The sequence below is a fragment of the Varanus komodoensis genome, unplaced genomic scaffold, assembly GCF_004798865.1.
Source record: "Varanus komodoensis strain SLA01 unplaced genomic scaffold, ASM479886v1 scaffold8, whole genome shotgun sequence".
NCBI lineage: Eukaryota > Metazoa > Chordata > Lepidosauria > Squamata > Varanidae > Varanus > Varanus komodoensis.
In genome coordinates this window covers 35,245,214-35,259,371 of record NW_025336481.1, presented here as the reverse complement: position 1 = coordinate 35,259,371, position 14,158 = coordinate 35,245,214, and the positions used below count along the sequence as shown (strand labels likewise).

Here is a 14,158-nt window from a genome sequence, read left to right as displayed (position 1 = left end):
AAACCCTGGGTAAGCACTGTGGCCATTGTCGCTGGCATCTGGCACCCCCTCCCAATTGTATCAAAGCTCTTACAGAAGCCTTGATGCAATGACTTACTTTTGTGTAATGGCCCCCTGTATTTCCAGACAGTGAAGTGCTGTGCTGCATTTCTTTTGTGCCTCCATATGTTTTGAGGCAGTTGAGTTTACTTGTCTTTGAGTCAGCAATGTACTCTGTTGACATTAACTTGGGAGCAACTGCTCATCTTCACTGCGGCTGAGATGTATCATCTTGCCCTTTCTTCTCTGGGCAGTGAGCACAGCATCTTGCCCTTGCTGCATTAATGTTATCCTGGACTGAACAGCCTGTACTCTCAATTTACTTTCTTTCTTAGTATTGGCTAACACACTTGCATAGTAAAACTCTTAATGGGTCATGCAGCAAAATCTTGGATTAATGAGTTCGACTTGTTCATGAAGCCGGTTGCTAAGGTTGGTGGCCAATAAAAAAAGAACATTCTGACCTTGCTTGAGTAGGTTGTGGTTAGTTCCTTGCTTGAAGCAATTTGCGGAGTTGCTGTTGATAAAAATCACTAACATAAAGCTCTTCAAATGTGAGGAACCCCATTTCATGTGCTATAAAGGTCTCTAAGTGGGTTTTATTAATGCTTTTTTACTAAGCACGGCTTCTAATAGGGCGCTCAGGGGGAGTGTCCTACCAGGACTGCATCCAAAGCAAAGCTGCAGGGAACCTAGGTGGAAGTGTTTCCCCAAGGTTTACAGAAGTACAGTAAAGTAAATGAAATGAAAGAAACCTGAGGTGGCAGCCAACTTCAAGATCAGCCCCTGGAACACACGCAGTAGCTCGAGAAAGTCAAGTGACTGCTGCAGAAGACACATGAAATTGGGGTTTGGGAAAGAGGGAGGTGCCCTGATTAGAAGGAATGAGTGTCTGGAATTCTGAGCAGTATCTTAAAATAAACTATCTAGTTTAGGCCTCACTGATTTGTTACTAATATGTGACTTCTGTCATGTCGATTTTCAACATATTTCCTTGGAATGTTTTTTGTAGAAAATACGAAATGCAGACTTGCTACCTTCCCTGGGAAAAATATTTTTATTCTAAAAGTTAGCTGTTTTTCTTTTAATCTTCCTTTTAATTTTCTTTTAAGTTCCGCTACCAAATCCTCTGATTTTTCTTTTGTTACAGACTGTTGCATGATGAATTACTTTATTTTAATTTTGTTTGAGGTTACATTAAGGGGATATATGGAATTTCCCTGCAGGTAGTAGGTAGGATCCAAACCTACCTGAATTACCCTGGGGGGAAGTTCTCCAGGTGGTTTTTCTTTCCTTTGGCTAGGAGACCTGACATGTCAAGTGAAGCATTACTTCTAACGCTCAACATTAGTTCCAAAATAAATTTTTCTTAAAGGCATGGAAGGTTGCTGTTGAAGAAACCCAGGTCTGACGTCCACTTGGCTTTGTGGTTGTTAGAGCTAGCCCATATTTGTAGGTATGTAGCATTATCACTGGAATCAGACTGAGTTCATATTCAAGATCAAAGTCATATCTCAGCAGTGATTGAGTGGCTGTGGAAGGGTTCAGCTGCTATGTGTAGGAAACCACTGATTTCAGGAGACTGTCTTCCTAGCAAAGGGCTTCCACTGGGCTGTGACTGACCATCTTCGCTAGCTATTGTAGTTTTCTTAGTGGACAAGAAGGGATATAGAGGTCTTCCTTTTCCAGCTGTGCCTTACTTGGGAAGTATGGTCTTTTGCTCTTTGGTGTATTCCTGTATCCTTGACTGTTCTTTGGTTCTACCTTTGGGTTTGCAGACATATTCTTTGGTCCAGAGTTATGGCTTATTCTACATCTTATGATTCTTGGCTCCTTGCTTATCCGGCACTGTTAGCTTAATCTCTAGCCATGCATAACTTTTAAATTGTGTTGTTTAAAATTATTTTTAGGCAGCTTTTAAGGGTAGAACTCTCTCAATGTGGTAAAAAGAGTTCCATTCAAAATAAGCAATACCTATTAAATAAATTCATCTTCAATTAAAATTAATAAACAATTAACTGTTAAAACCAACAGCCCTAGACACCATGATCAGGTAAGCCAGAAGGTAACCAAAAGTGGTTTATTAAAAGTTTCCTGAAGACCTTCAAAAAAGAACTTAGATAAATACCTAATGGAAACTGGCACCAGAGGTGGGGCCATCACTGAAAAGGCTTTCACCCTCGTATTAACCATCTTAATCAATGAATAACCCTGCTGATAATGTCTTCCAATCTCCTGCTTAAGTTTTTTAAATGGACTGATTCTGATACTTTGTGATGCCACTGAATAAATTAAGGGTACAGTCCTATGCATGTTTAGACAAAACAAAAAGCTGTACATTTCCCAGCACACTCCACCCAACAGCGTTGCCCAGAGAATGCTAGGAGTTCTTTCTAAACTTGAATAGGATTGTGTTAAATGGGTTGTGATTGCCACTGTACCAACATGGAGTTTCAAGGAGAGATTATGCCACTATTGCAAGTTTGTAATTTGAACACTGTAGGTAGCTCTGCACAAGGTTTGAGTGCCAAATCTGTTGTTGCAGTCACTTATTTCCCACTATCAATGTAGAACTTTCTATATCCAAAGTAGTAGCTCAGTCACTCTATAGATGACAATTTTTGTAAAGTTGTAGTAAGCAGCCTCCTGACTGAAGAGACTACTTCAATGATAACTTTATTGTATACTTAAATGCTTTGGTTCCATACTTGTACTGATCTTCAGAGCCATATGTTTATATGCTTCAGACAAATTAATATCTTGATGACAATTCTTAATGTGCTGGTAACCTTGTACTAGTAACGGTGTAATTATTTTTGCCTGATTCAGAACTGCAGTAAACCCAGTGTATCCCTGGCACATTCTGAGGAAGCCATGTGTTTGAAATCTTAAAAGTTCCAATAGCTAATTGCAAAGCAAATGCGTAGCATCACCCTTAGAGTGACACTATTCAGAACCCGTTCTTCCAAATGGGTTTTCCTGTTCTCCTACTGCCTTTATTGCATGTAAGTCATGTACACATAGAGAAGTTTCCTTTATTCCTGTTGAGCACTCTTTTGATAGGTTTCCTTGTCTATGCTTTACTTAACTTTATTTATTTATTTAGATAAGAATGGCATTCCAGCAATTTTAAATTATGCTTGCCCGTTTATTCAGTGGCGGCATGTTCACATGTACATAAGTTTGCTTTCATTATAGTGATAGAGTTCCTTAAAGGTGGTGGGGAGTTTTAAGGCTCTCCATATATTGTGTCCCGTAACTCTCACCATCACTAGCAAGGATTAATTATGGGGAGGGATGACGGAGTTCTGGCACAAACATCTGGAGGGTGGTTGGCCAGTGTTTATGCCCTGGGTGGAAAAGTATAATCTGTTGACAGAAAGGGAGCTTGCCTACTTTGGTCTGCTAAGAACAGCTCACCTTTCACATGGAACGTTCCAGCTAAAATTCTAGTTCCGAGAGAAAGTAATAAAGATTTTGTTTGGGATAGTTTTTAGTTTTTCTTGGGAGCTGATATAAAAAGTTCTTTAGTCCCTGTAGAGTAGACTGAAATTTGTGGACTCAAAGACGTTTTAATTGCTTTATTAGATTACAGGAAAATATTTTTGAAGGCTCATTATTCATGTTTGCATATCTGTAGTGTGATACTCTCAGTGAAGAACTTTGTGTTTAATTTGATCAATGACCAGAATTGATTTGTGGCTGCGCTCCACCATTGTAGTTGCCAAGCTTGCCTTTTGCCTGGGCTGGTGGCCTGGAGGCCACTGAAGGGTTCTGCAAGCTAAACAGGCAAATCAGGCATTGGTACTTGGACAGATGATAAAGCACATCAGGGGAGGAGCTGTACAAATTGAGGAGCAAGACCAGAGCAATCAGCTTTGTAGGTCCAATGGGATGCTGCTGGCTCCTTGGTTTCCCTTAATTTCTGGTGGGGTATAAACTGTCATGCCTCTGTCAGTCTGTCCGTCTGTCTGCAAGAGTGGCACTTCAGAGCAGCTGGATTAGACTAGCACCTCTTGATCTTTGCAACCCATGCCGAGAACAAAATGCCTTGATTTTTCCTATCAGAGCACCCTGTTTGAGGACCCAGATTCCCTACATCTAGTTTCTTCACTATGTATTTAGCAAGAGATGTATTGACTCCATATATCAGCAGGCAATTAATATTAGTTGGTGGCATGATGCGTTACTGAAAAGGTGGGGATTCTGGCACTGACTTGTCTTACAGGCTCTTTATCTTATATATGCTTATCTGCATGTTGCATAATGGGCAGTGTGAGGGCCGGGGGCAAAATGAGATATACACCTATTCAGGCAGCATCTTTTTAATGCAGCATTATGTGAATGGAAGGCCGTGTGTGCCCACGGAGGTTATCCACACAGACAAGCTCTAAGTCTTCCCTTACCAGCACGTTCCATTCTGGCTGAACCTTGCCTAGGACTTTCCACAAGGAGGTTGTCCCAGCATCCTGCATTTGTAAAGTTTGCCTGAGCCAGGCAGGTGAATAGAATAAAATGCCTTTCTGTTCGATCATCCATTAGCAAGCTACTTTCTGGCTTGGGAGTAAATCTTAGTACATGCCTTTAAAAAAAGAAGCAGCAGCACCAGCCTTTCTTCTTCTGCCTGATTCCAGAATCTTTTGGCCGAGAAGGTGGAACAACTGATGGAATGGAGTTCAAGACGCTCAGTCATCCGGATGAATGGAGACAAATTCAGAAGATTTGTGAAGGCCCCACCTCGCAACTACTCCGTGATTGTGATGTTTACGGCTCTCCAGCCGCAGAGGCAGTGTTCTGTTTGCAGGTAAATTATACCCTAGGAAGTAGAACTGTCTTCTCCCCTTTTGTCTCCATTTATTTATTTATTTATTTATTTATTTATTTATATAAAAATAAAAATAAAATCACTGAAAGAGTTCCTTCTAGGACTCACCAAGACTCATCTAGCTGATTTCTGGTGCGGATAATAACTTCCCTCTAACCTGTTTCTGTGGTATACAAGTTAAATGTTCATTTATTAATTGCCTTTTAAAAGACCCATTTATGAATGGCTTGTTACTTTTAGTGGAAAAGTCATATAAAAAAACCTGAAAGTAAAGACTTCCAGTATTTCACAGATTGGTTTCTGCTGTCATATTTGGTACAACTTGTATCCTCTGGTAGGGTTTTTCATAACCTTCCTCAGCTGACTTGCTATGGTTTGCTCACAGTCACTGCTGAGAAAAAAATGCTCCAGAAATGCTTTTTAAAAAGTCAGAAATATTCACTTAATTTGCAGTACTACAGACTAGATCTCATCATTTCCTAATCAGTATAAATTTCAGTCTGAATAACCTGTGTCAGTTAATCAAACAAGATGCCTGGGTAGCTAAACAAGGTACCTCGGCAGCTAAAGCCCAAGCTGCTTCATAGCTTGCAGAACAATGAATATGTCCCATGGTCTTTCAGGCCAGGGGGGCATACATTCTGTGTATACATCTTGGAAGCCAGAGCCCCTTGCATTTCCTATGGCATGTTTATGAGATCAGCGAATTTTAAAGGCTCTCCTCTATCAAAGGGGATGCCATAGGAATATGCAAGCATCCATCCACTGTTCCTGCAACCTGTCCGGCAACTCTTGAAAAGGCTCGTACCTGTGCAACATGATAATACAGAGATCTGCCAGACACTCAGCTGTGTAGAGCTTTCCCATGAAGCTATAAGCATGCTTCATATGGCTCCTTATTACTGCTGTATTCACCTAATTACTGTTGCATTCACCTGCAATTCCGTTTTAGCAGCTCAGTTCTCGGCAGGCTGCTATAGCTCCTATTCTGAACGACAGTTTGGCATGGCAGAATTGACTTGGCAAATGGAATATGGCCTATTGTTTGTTACTGTGAAAGTGTTTTATCCTCAGTAGGCTGAAGTTCAGGAATAATCAGGACAGCTTTAAATTGTTGCTGTTCCGATTATTACATGAAATAGCCAGTAATGCATTCCCTTATGTCAGCTGGTGTGTAAATCTTTTGTTACTGGGATTTAATTCTGTACAAATATTGTCATTTAATAAGAGGATGCCATTTACTGCAGTGAAAAGGGGGCTTAAGGTTCATCCTACTATATGCCATAGACCCTGAACATGTCCCATTAATTTCAATGAAATTCATTTCCAAGTAAATATTAGGACCGCAGGCTTAGTCATCTCAGCAGAATGCAGCTGGACATCTAAAATAAGAAACAATTAACTCATTGCTTCTAGTTCAAAACATTTAAAATAATTGTGAAATTGAGATCTGGCTTTGCTGGAGGGTACAATATGAATTAAATGAAATTGATGCTGCTGTACCTGAAAATAACAACAGAAAACTGAAGTCACTCAAATCACCAAGCAATTAGAAACTGGGAGTTGTAAGTATATAGAGAAGATGAATTCCTTCTGCTCTATTCAGCATATATTGTGGACTTTGCTGTGGACAACCTAATGCATCACTGACTGAAGATGTTCTACTATTTAGGATTCAGTTCCCTCTGCTATCAAGTTTTTGTTTTTTCCTAAATAATATGACACACCAGCATTTCTCAACTAAACTGTTCTTGATATGATCAAACTTTCACAAAACAATTAATCAATCAAACAAACAAACCTGGCATGTTATCTTTACTTTCTGCATGGTATTGTTCTGAAACTATTTAGTTTGTTGCATCTGTCAGAGCTGTCTGCAGGATGTTGCTTTTTTCACCTATATAGTTTGTCCTTCAGCTTTCATGTGCTTCAAATATTAAGGATACATTAATGCTTAAAAGGTTATTGTTCATTTGTTCCTGCTTTTATAAAAATCTTGAGACATATTTTTAAAGTCTTCCCTTAACTGTTTTCCTCTTCTCTGTTTCTATCCTTCTGTGATCATACCAAGTCCAGAATCCAGGTATTGAGATTCTCATCTGGATTCCATTCCCTGCAGAGAATTTTTATATCTTAGAACTGCAAAGATAAATTTTGCATGTGGGCAATGCATGTTGCAGACTCTGGAAACCAATTGAGAGTACAATTGTTGGACAGGCAGGACTTCATCACTTACATTAGATGTTTGCCCTTCCCTCCAGCAAGTCAAAGGAGAACAAATGATGCAAACTAGAAAAAATGCTTAATTTGCAGAACTTCTGGTTGCAGAGTGCTACTTTTGCACCCTTTTTTAGGGTGCAAAAGTAGGCCCAAACATGGGGCTTTAACACACAGCATAATGGTATCTTTCTTTTTGCTCCTCAAAAAGTCATCTTTAGGTCATCTGAAGTGATTCCACCCACCATGCCGCAGGCATCTGCATCAGTGAAGGAATTCAGAGTCTTGGTTAAATGTGTCCCTTATCATTAAATCTCACTTGATCATCCACAAGCTAATGATTAGTTCCATGAAATTACTTTCTCCTGTTCTGTAAGGTAACTAAGTGAAACCATCAATTTTGCTCAGCAAATATAGTAGCAAAGCTACCTGTTCGCACAAAAAGCTGCTGTCCAAGTTCTGACTACAACTGTGTGAAAGCTGGATTGAATTTGGTTCAAATAAACTGGATGAAATTAGAAAATGTCTCTGTGAGATCTCTGGAAGTATATTACTCATCTAGCTGTAATAGGGTCTAATGTAGGATCAGGCTTTTCTAGGTCAGTTCTTACCAGTATGCCTCTCCACCTGTTCTTTCACCCTCTGATTCTTTTTGTGTGGCCCTGTGGCCTTTCCCTGTAAATCTCTTTTTCTTTGGGCCTTCTGAGGTTTGCACTTTACTGATCTCTCTCTGTGTTTGGCTGCAAGATGAGGGTTGAGGTCTTCCTTCTGTGTGACAACATGCTGGGCTTGGAAGCTTTCCAGATGCCCTGAAGACGATTGCAACCACAAGGCAAGTTCCAGTCTTCCTCCTCTAGCTTTGAGAGGCAGGGGAGTTGCTCCTGCAGTGGAGTGTTGGAAAGGCTGAGAAAATAGTACAAAGTATGGGGATTTGCCCACACTCCAAGATAAGGGTGGGGGACTGCCCCAGTCATCTTCTAACCCTTGATGGAAATCTGAATTCACCAAGCTATCTTGCCACTTTTTAATTATCTCTGGACAAGGAGCATGGAAAGTGGACATTCCACTGCTTTTTTTTTCCGGGTATGCCAGGAAAAGACTAAAAATCATGGTTGCTTTCCAATCACTTCTGAAGATAGTTTGCATCCTCCAATATCTCTGTCCATTTTCTGCTTCTGGAAAAGCATAGAGAGGTCTCACGTGAAGAACAACTCACCAGTGATGTGCTGTTAAGTATTTTCATGATCCCCTAAACCCAGCCCAGCGTTTTGTGAGCGTATCATGTGAGTTAACTGATCATATATGGAGGGGAATTGCCATATGGTGAGTGACGGCCTTTCTTCTGGTGTACACAAACCAAACTTCACACATCTAGAATGATCCCATTCATGGCTTGTTGCATCCTCATTGCACACAGTAAGGTACAAGGCTAGCATGGAGCTCACTGGGAGCAATGCGGAGCCTGCAAAACTAAAAGTATGAAATAAGAGCTGAAGTGGATACATTGAATTCATGCTAAAGGTGAGCATGTCACTCTCTAACAGCATCGGGAATGCGTTGAAGGGTTATGTGGCAATATTATTTCTAAGAATTCATAACTACAGTGCAGCTTTCATCTAGAGAAAATCAAATATTGGGTAAATATTGTAGAAATAGCTGGTAGAGTGGAAATATAAAAGAGGATAAAAATTGGTGTGCCCTCCTGCGGTTAAAGTACTTTCCCATGTTAGGAATCAATTGCTACCTTTTGTACCCTTTCTTCATGCAAAGCATACAAGACCTCAAACAATCAACTTGCTTTCCATCATCCAGACAGATGCCTGCATTACATCTCTGCTGATTCCCTTAATCTCAAATCCTATAAATGCGTTCCTTAACACCAAAGCGAGAACAGGTCCCCATTGAATGTAAATCTTCTTTCGCTAAAAGTTGCCCAATGAGGATTTTAATCCTAAAATCTTTATTTGGGGCTTTGTGGAAATGAGAATTTGCAAGGCGTAAATGCCAAGGGTGTGATTGAAGGAAAAATAGTGTTAACTGTTTCAGGAGGACTACAGAAATAAGCCACTAGAAAGTAAGACTGAGAAGCCTGGCCCCTTGGATTGTTTTTGGAGGCCATTTGTCTTTTTGCTTGGTTTGGTACCAAACCTGAGGGAGGTCGGTTGGGGAAGAATGGGACTTGGTACTGTCCAGTTCATAGCCACTTGGAAGTAAGCCCCACTGATTTCTATGGGACTTAGTCTCAGATAAATATGTTTTAGGATTGCAGCTGCAATATGCCCCCACTTCCTTATGCAGGCAGGCATTAGTAGAAAGCCACCAACATGCTAATCAGTAAGGGCCAGGTGTCTGCACAGGTCTGCTGATGGGTTTGTGTATCCCCGGGCAATGCTATCAATCTCCCAACTGCTGATGGGATAGGAGAAGGAAACGGTACTCACCTGAATCCTATCTCCTCTCCCTTTCCTATCATAAGTAATAGATACTATTAGTAGTAATGTGCTTGCAGTCCTGGCTAATGGGGTGAGGTTAGGCACTAATCCCCATGTGCAGGTTGTGCTAACTATAAATGTAGCTGCTTAGAGTCTAAATCAGGGTGGTCCAATTTTTTGTACCTCAAGGCCTGCATGACGACTTCGACACAGAACCTGGAGCTGCACAGTGAATTATATTTCCATATGTAAATTAAAGTGCTTGCAGTATTTTTCTTTAAATGTAATATAAGCAATATGTTTAAATAAGGGGGAAAACTGATACCAGTTCTCAGAGTTGGCCAGCCCTAATTGAATGAAAAAGGATGCTTCGTTGCAAAGATCATAGGCAGCTCCGATTGCAGCCCAAGCACAATGCAGCTCTGGGGTGGCCCGTCCCTTTCTTCCCTGTTTCTCCTGCAATCCTGGAAACCCTCCCGTGTGACCCCCCCTCCCCAGCCCCTCCTTCCTTCTCATAATTGGCACGCTGAGCCTCTTGTACCTGAGTAGACAAACTCCCCACAGCTCCTGCTGATGAGCACAAAGGCACTCAGATCCTGAATAATTCCTTTCTCCTTCCCAGAGTGGTTCTCAGAAGTTTCCCAAGTCAATGTGGACTTTTTTTTTTCTGGTGGTGGTAGTGGTTGGGGCGGAGAGAGAGTCCAGAGCTACCAAGCAGAGCTAGGACAGCTGTTGTCTGGCAGAGGTTTGGATAGCAGGCAGAGCCCCAATTGGATGCAGGTCCTGGAGCTGACAGCTGGTGGGGGGGCGCGTCTTCTGCAAAGCTGAAATGAGTGCCACGGCCATGTCCATCACGCAGGACTGGACTCCCAAGGAGAAGCCCATAGAGAAGAACAGGTGAGGTGGAAGAAGATTAAGATGAAGAGAATGCAGACATGCTGGTTCTGGAAGAGTGATATATTCATGAAAAATGGGATGGTGCTTCCGATGTAGCATATTTTGTTAAACATGGCCTTGAGCCTGGGCCATCAGGACCATCAGTAGCCACCTTCCTTTCTGTGCCATCAGTGTTCTGGACTTCAGGAGTCAAGCTGTTGCTAAACTGATGCCCTCCAGATGTTGAGAACTACCGTTCCCATAATGTTGGCCCCTGAACATGCTAACTGGAACCAGTGGGAGTTGATGTGCCAAATAGCTGGGGGGAGATTGGGCTTTGAAGGCTGCCTTCACTGCCACAGAATGGGCTGCCTTCTAGGATGCAGTTTGAGCCTGAATGGATCCCACAGACATCCCTGCTTCAGTTCAGCCACTTGATGTCCTTCAGGCAAGGAGGACATGCCAGGCCCTATAAAGCATTGCAGCTGAGCCAGCTTTTCAACATGGACAGCTCCTTGTACACCTTCATGCTCTGCCTCCTCTGAGCTCCTGCTAAGAGGTCCTAAGCACCTTTGTGCTCATCAGCTTGAGCAGCACAGGGCATGCTGGGACACACTCTCACAAGGCCACCAGCCCAACATGCTCTCTTCTTGAGCCTCAGGAAGAGAGCAGGGCAGGCTGATGGCCTTGGGAGAGGCCACTGCAATCTTGCCCGTGCCATCACTGGTATCTGGAGTGGGTGCGAACAGGGAAGCTCTGAGCAGCAAGAGGGCTGTAGAACAAGGCATGTGGTTCATGGGACCATGCATCAAACCATCCTGGTCTAAATATTGATGTAGTACAATGAAATACTACCTTAGAAAGATGAAGAAAGTTCCATTTCTCTGGCCATCTACCACCTGCCAGTGTTCAGTATTCTTAGCAGGTCAAGGTTGGAAATTTTCATCACACCATTGACAGACTGCACCATAATACTCTAATAGATTGTTTGACTCTTCAGGTTGCTATGAATGCTGTGAAATGTGGGGCAAGTAAGGGAAAACCCTGGGAAAGGAATAAAGTCTGTGTATCATCCATTAAGGAACAGTTCCTGTTCTTTCATTTCGGGATCAGGGAATCCTACTTCTTGGCAGTGTGGAAATGCTTTAGCTCCAGATTTGTGGGGCGTACCCAGGACCACATGCTTCGGACATCATGCAGGAATAGCAAGCAGTGGAAGTAGGAATCCACCCTAGCTTTGTCTGCTTGTGTTTTTTAACCATCAGAGCCCTCTCTGTCTACATTCCCCCCTCCTGCTTCCTGCTCTCCAGTTATGTAACCTTTTCATTTTCACCTTCCTAAAATTAGTACCCTTGCATGCTGTGCAAGTATGAGGAGCTGGAGTCAATGCTGATAACTGGATGAGCTCCACTTTACTGAATAGCCTCTTCACAAAGCCCAGGCCCAGTGAAAGATGAAAAACAGCTTGTCTAGCTTGATACCTGCCGTGCTTGCTGACAGCCTGCTGTACATTCTTAATCACCATTCCGAAGCGAGGGATGAAGTAGTCTTGCCAACTGTTTTGTTCTTCACGCTGGTACTGTCACGCATGTATACTTGAAACCTCCTCGTTTAACTGAAGTTGATTCTGATATCCAAACCCTGGTTTTCTAGGGTGGCGGGGAGTTCGCCACCCCCCTTCCAGTGCCAGGTGTTGGTCAAAGCAGAACAGCTGTGTGTTCACTTTGCAGCGGAACTAGTTCGGAAAAGTAAAAGGACAAGAAGCCAAGAATTTCAGCAAGGAGACGACGGGAGAATGAAATACTCTTGGCTGAGTGTACAGAATCCCCTGTAAGGTGTTGTGGTCTGCTGCATTTGCTGTTAAAAGAGGGAAAGGTCAGGCTTCTGGAGAAAAGCAAGTAAGCACTTACGGTTTCAAATGTTAAGAAAATAGGCAGTTACGTCGTTTGTTTATCAAGTCTTTAGATTTTCTTCTTTCGGGTTCAGGTAGCAGCATAAATGCATTCTGGTCTAAACCTAGAGATGTAGTTTGGCTGAATATTTTTATGTTGCCATCTTGCCTTCCAACTGAATAATTGTGCAAAGAAATTTCCAGGAGGCAGCAAAGCAATTAGCCCATCTCTTGTTCATAGGGCAGTCAAGAGAGGTGTTCGGGAATGGGATGCTGAAGTCTCATGGGCCTGCCGCTGCCATGATGTACAAGCATCATTATTCCAGCCTTGCAAATATACTTTAGTACTGCTTCATTGCCTGGTTACCCAAAGAACAGTTTTTATTGCAGGGGATAAAACCCACACTAGGATAACCCACATGCAGGATTGAGCATAGGTTGATTGTGGGCTGCCATTGAATCACAGGTTGTTGCCAAAACATAGGTTATTGCATTCTCTGAACCCAGCTGAGATAACAGACCATGGATTCTCATCATGGTTGTTTGTGGTTAACAAGTCATGAGTTGTTTGTACATTTAGGTTCAGATAACATGATGATCCACATTTCAACAACAGTCCATGGATCAATGACAACCCTTACCAAGCCTTGCATATGGGTTATTATGTGAATTTTATTCACATTATATTATCATTATTGCCTGAACCCAGTCATGGGCATGAGGTGCTCTTCCTAAGTCTTGAGTTACTCCCACTTTGATTAGCAAATACTGGACCTCATGCACAAATGGCATTTTTGTCTAATTTAAGCTAACTGCACAAAAATAGCCAAAAGAAGGCTAGGTAGGCAGAACTATACCCAGTCATACTGATACCCCAGCTTTCCACCCAAGAGAGCAGCATATGTAGGATTGTCCCATTTGCTCTCACCAGTAATCTATGAGATGCATTGAACAGATCAGGTGAATTTCATGAATGTGCAGGGATTTGACGCCAGGTTCCCTTTCCCCCGCCTCTCTCCTAGTTCTATTCAACACTCTATTCTATTCGCCTTCTCCTCATACACTAATAACAGACTAACTTTCAGAGTGTACAGACTTGTGTACCCAAGGGGGTACAGTCTGTACACCAGAAGGAGCACATAAGGTGTAGTCCTTGGTTTGTGGAGGTGGGGGTGGATCTTCAAATTTTGCAGCAGTCGGAGAAAAAATTACAAAGCAAGAACAAACAGATCAGTGAGCATTTCACATACTCAGTGGCATGGAATGCCGATGGGGCAGGGGAATGGAATGATGTGTCCTGGATGAGAACATGGCTGGCAAGCCTGGCTGAAGCACCGAACAGGAGCATATCAGGCTGCCATGTTTTCTTGCAGGCCCCACTTGTCTGATGCACTAGGCAAAGCAGTTCTTTACAGTGTGAAGTACTTCCTACCTATTCATCTCCGAGACCCATCACATTCTAAAGCAGGGGTGGGCAATTAATTTTCCTGTGGGGCCACATGAGAAACTTTGACAGTTGTTAAGGGCCGGACCAATACGCTTACAGCTCTGCTCCATATATATCTCCATAAAAACAGTAAATGAAACATTACAATGATACAATGAAAATGTGAAGCACAGAACAACACTATTTAATGAATATTCACAAAAACATTAACATTACATGAAAAGCAATAAATTCAATTCAATTTAGCAGATCCTTCAAAATAAAAACAGTGTAGTTGTATTGCTTGCATCTATATTATGACAATATATTATGACTTTTAGTTTGCCAGTGACCTCATGCGGGCCAGTCAGGAAGCATAATGCAAAATCTTTCTGAGTAGATTTGGAGAAACGTGGGTGCATAACCAGGGAAAAATTGTAGGGAATTCCTCT

General features: G+C 42.1%; 1 protein-coding gene across 1 annotated transcript in view; it reads left to right on the top strand.

Moving 5' to 3' along the window:
• The first annotated feature begins 408 nt into the window (after positions 1-408).
• TUSC3 (tumor suppressor candidate 3) overlaps positions 409-14,158 on the top strand; it is an 82,580-nt gene continuing 68,830 nt past the window's right edge. The window contains exons 1-2 of the mRNA XM_044455202.1: positions 409-471; positions 4,674-4,843. Of these exons, the coding sequence (XP_044311137.1) occupies positions 409-471; positions 4,674-4,843 (233 nt within the window). The remainder of the gene's footprint in view (positions 472-4,673; positions 4,844-14,158) is intronic.